We start from the raw sequence: 2,096 nt of genomic DNA on the forward strand, positions 1-2,096 counted from the left end.
CCCCTGCCCGCCGCGGTGCCCGCCGCCTGAGGCTGCCCGGGGCGCGGGAGCCGGTGCCAGCGCGGCGCGGGCGCAGGAGGCGACTCGAGGCGCGATGTCGGTGCCGCTGCTGAAGATCGGGGTCGTGCTGAGCACCATGGCCATGATCACCAACTGGATGTCCCAGACGCTGCCCTCTCTGGTGGGCCTCAACACCACCCGGCTGTCGGCCGCCAGCGGCGGGACGCTGGACCGCAGCACCGGCGTAAGTGCGCCCGCCCGCGGTGCGCCCTCGCGGCCTCCTCCCCCTCGCCTCCTCCAGGCTCCGCGCCCTGGGGCTGGGCGGGATGGGGTCGCCCGGGGAGGGGCGGACGTGGGTCCTGGGTCGCGAGCCCACCCCTTCGCGCTGCGGCCGGGCAGCTCCTCCCGCCGCGGCCGCCATCCGCACCCCTGCGCCTATGATGCTCCCTCCGCCGGGTCCCCTCGAGGGGCTTAGGGCGCTTGCTCCTTGCGGGGTGCGGGGAGGCGGGGGGACGACTCCAAAGTCCAGAGTCTTCAGTCACTAGTATTAGGAAGACTCTCCTTGGAAAGCTTAGGAAACTGAGGCTGGGCACTTAGGGACTTGTCCAAGGTCACTCAGTAAGGGGTGGAGACGCAGCTGGAGTCCTCTGTGAGCTAAGTCCAGCCAGGACTTAGCCCGCCCTACTTTGTAAAAGGCGGACTGGACCTGCTGGGAGTGGGGCCCAAGGCGGGAGATCGGAGTTTGTGGCCTCATCTTCATCCCCCAGATCCCAAGTCACCTTTCTCTCTCCATCCCCATGTGAAGGTCCAAGGGTCCCCTTCGGAGAAGACCCTTGCAGAGGAGCTGGGTGGGACCCAGGCACTCTGGTACCGTCCCTCTTGCCTTCCCCCACCCCTCTTTCCTAGCCTCTGAAATCCAAATCACAATCGAATCTCCTCGTCATTGCAGCCTGGGGAGGGGGAGCAGTGGCTGGACTGAGGGGCTCCTGCCTGGGGCTTTCATCATAGCTAGAGCAGGCAGAGTTGAGACCATCCACCACTGAGGAGGGGGCCACTGGAAAGGGGCACCAACCCCCCCCCTCTAAGGGCAAAGGAAAGATGAAGGGCAAGTTTCCTTTTGGCTCCCGCTCTGCTACCGAGGGCTGTGTGGTGGGTCTCCGTGGTGTGACCCCACCTATGACTTGTTGTGTCTACCTCCCCCGATGTTTCAGAATCAGTTTCCTTCCTAAGGACTTGGCCCTTCCTCTGGGTCGGAGCTGCTGAGGTTTGGAAATGAATGAAATATTTTACCTACTCTAGGTTGCAGCCCAGCCCTCCTCCCTATCCCCAGCTAAAAATAGCAGGGAGGTGAGGGATGCCAGGGAAGGACTTGGAGACAGTGGGCAGGTTGCAGCCGCAGGAGGGTGTGTGGGGTCTGCTTGCCCCGTCCTGCTGTGTACCTGGAGGTCTGAGCTCTGGGCAGGAAGGACTGCAAGGTTAGCCTAACCATGCACAGCTCTAGCTTCCTGGTGGTCTTGGGCAAACCTTCAAGACTGAGACTGGGGGTGACCCTTGCACATGTCTGGTGACTTCTACCAAATGGCTCATGGGTGGGAGCCACATGGAGTTGGAAACCCAGCATCTTGGCCGGGCTGCCTCGGGGGATAGCCCAGTTCTGGGTCATTGCTGTTAGCTCACAGACACTGACCAGGGCTGTCACTGAAGGTGTTTGTCTCCAAGTGTTAGGGCTCAGCTGTGCCGGACCAGGAGGAAAAGGTTTCTGATTCCCTAAGTCACCAGCCACTTGCTTCTTATGTTACCACTCATCCAGCCTGGCACATCTGCAGCCCCTGGCGTCTCCCTGACCATCAATTTGGCTAGATGTCACAACTCTGACCGTCCAGGGTTGAACTTTCCTTTAAAGAGCTTTAAGATCTCTTTGATCTTAGCACTGGGCACCCTGGCCCAGAGAAACCTGTGCCTCTTGTTTCCCAGGGACCCTGACCCTTCGCTTCTACTTCCTCCCAGAGCTGAGCATGCAGGTCCCTGTAGTCTGTGATGCCTGACATCACAATCTCTCTCTCTCTCTCTCTCTCTCTCTCTCTCTCTCTCTCTCT

General features: G+C 60.8%; 1 protein-coding gene across 4 annotated transcripts in view; it reads left to right on the forward strand.

Moving 5' to 3' along the window:
* The window catches only part of Olfm1 (olfactomedin 1), a 41,738-nt gene that overhangs the window by 15,498 nt on the left and 24,144 nt on the right, over window positions 1-2,096 (forward strand). For 2 of the 4 annotated variants that reach the window (XM_008843929.2, XM_008843931.1), the window contains exon 1: window positions 7-244. The exons of the other annotated variants lie outside the window; for them this stretch is intronic. In XM_008843929.2, coding sequence (XP_008842151.1) covers window positions 95-244 — 150 coding nt within the window. In that variant the 5' untranslated portion in view covers window positions 7-94. Of the gene's footprint in view, window positions 1-6; window positions 245-2,096 lie in introns of those variants that run through there. 4 annotated transcript variants of the gene reach the window in all.

This window comes from Nannospalax galili, unplaced genomic scaffold, assembly GCF_000622305.1.
Source record: "Nannospalax galili isolate Female #2095 unplaced genomic scaffold, S.galili_v1.0 scaffold300, whole genome shotgun sequence".
Taxonomy (NCBI): Eukaryota; Metazoa; Chordata; class Mammalia; order Rodentia; family Spalacidae; genus Nannospalax; species Nannospalax galili.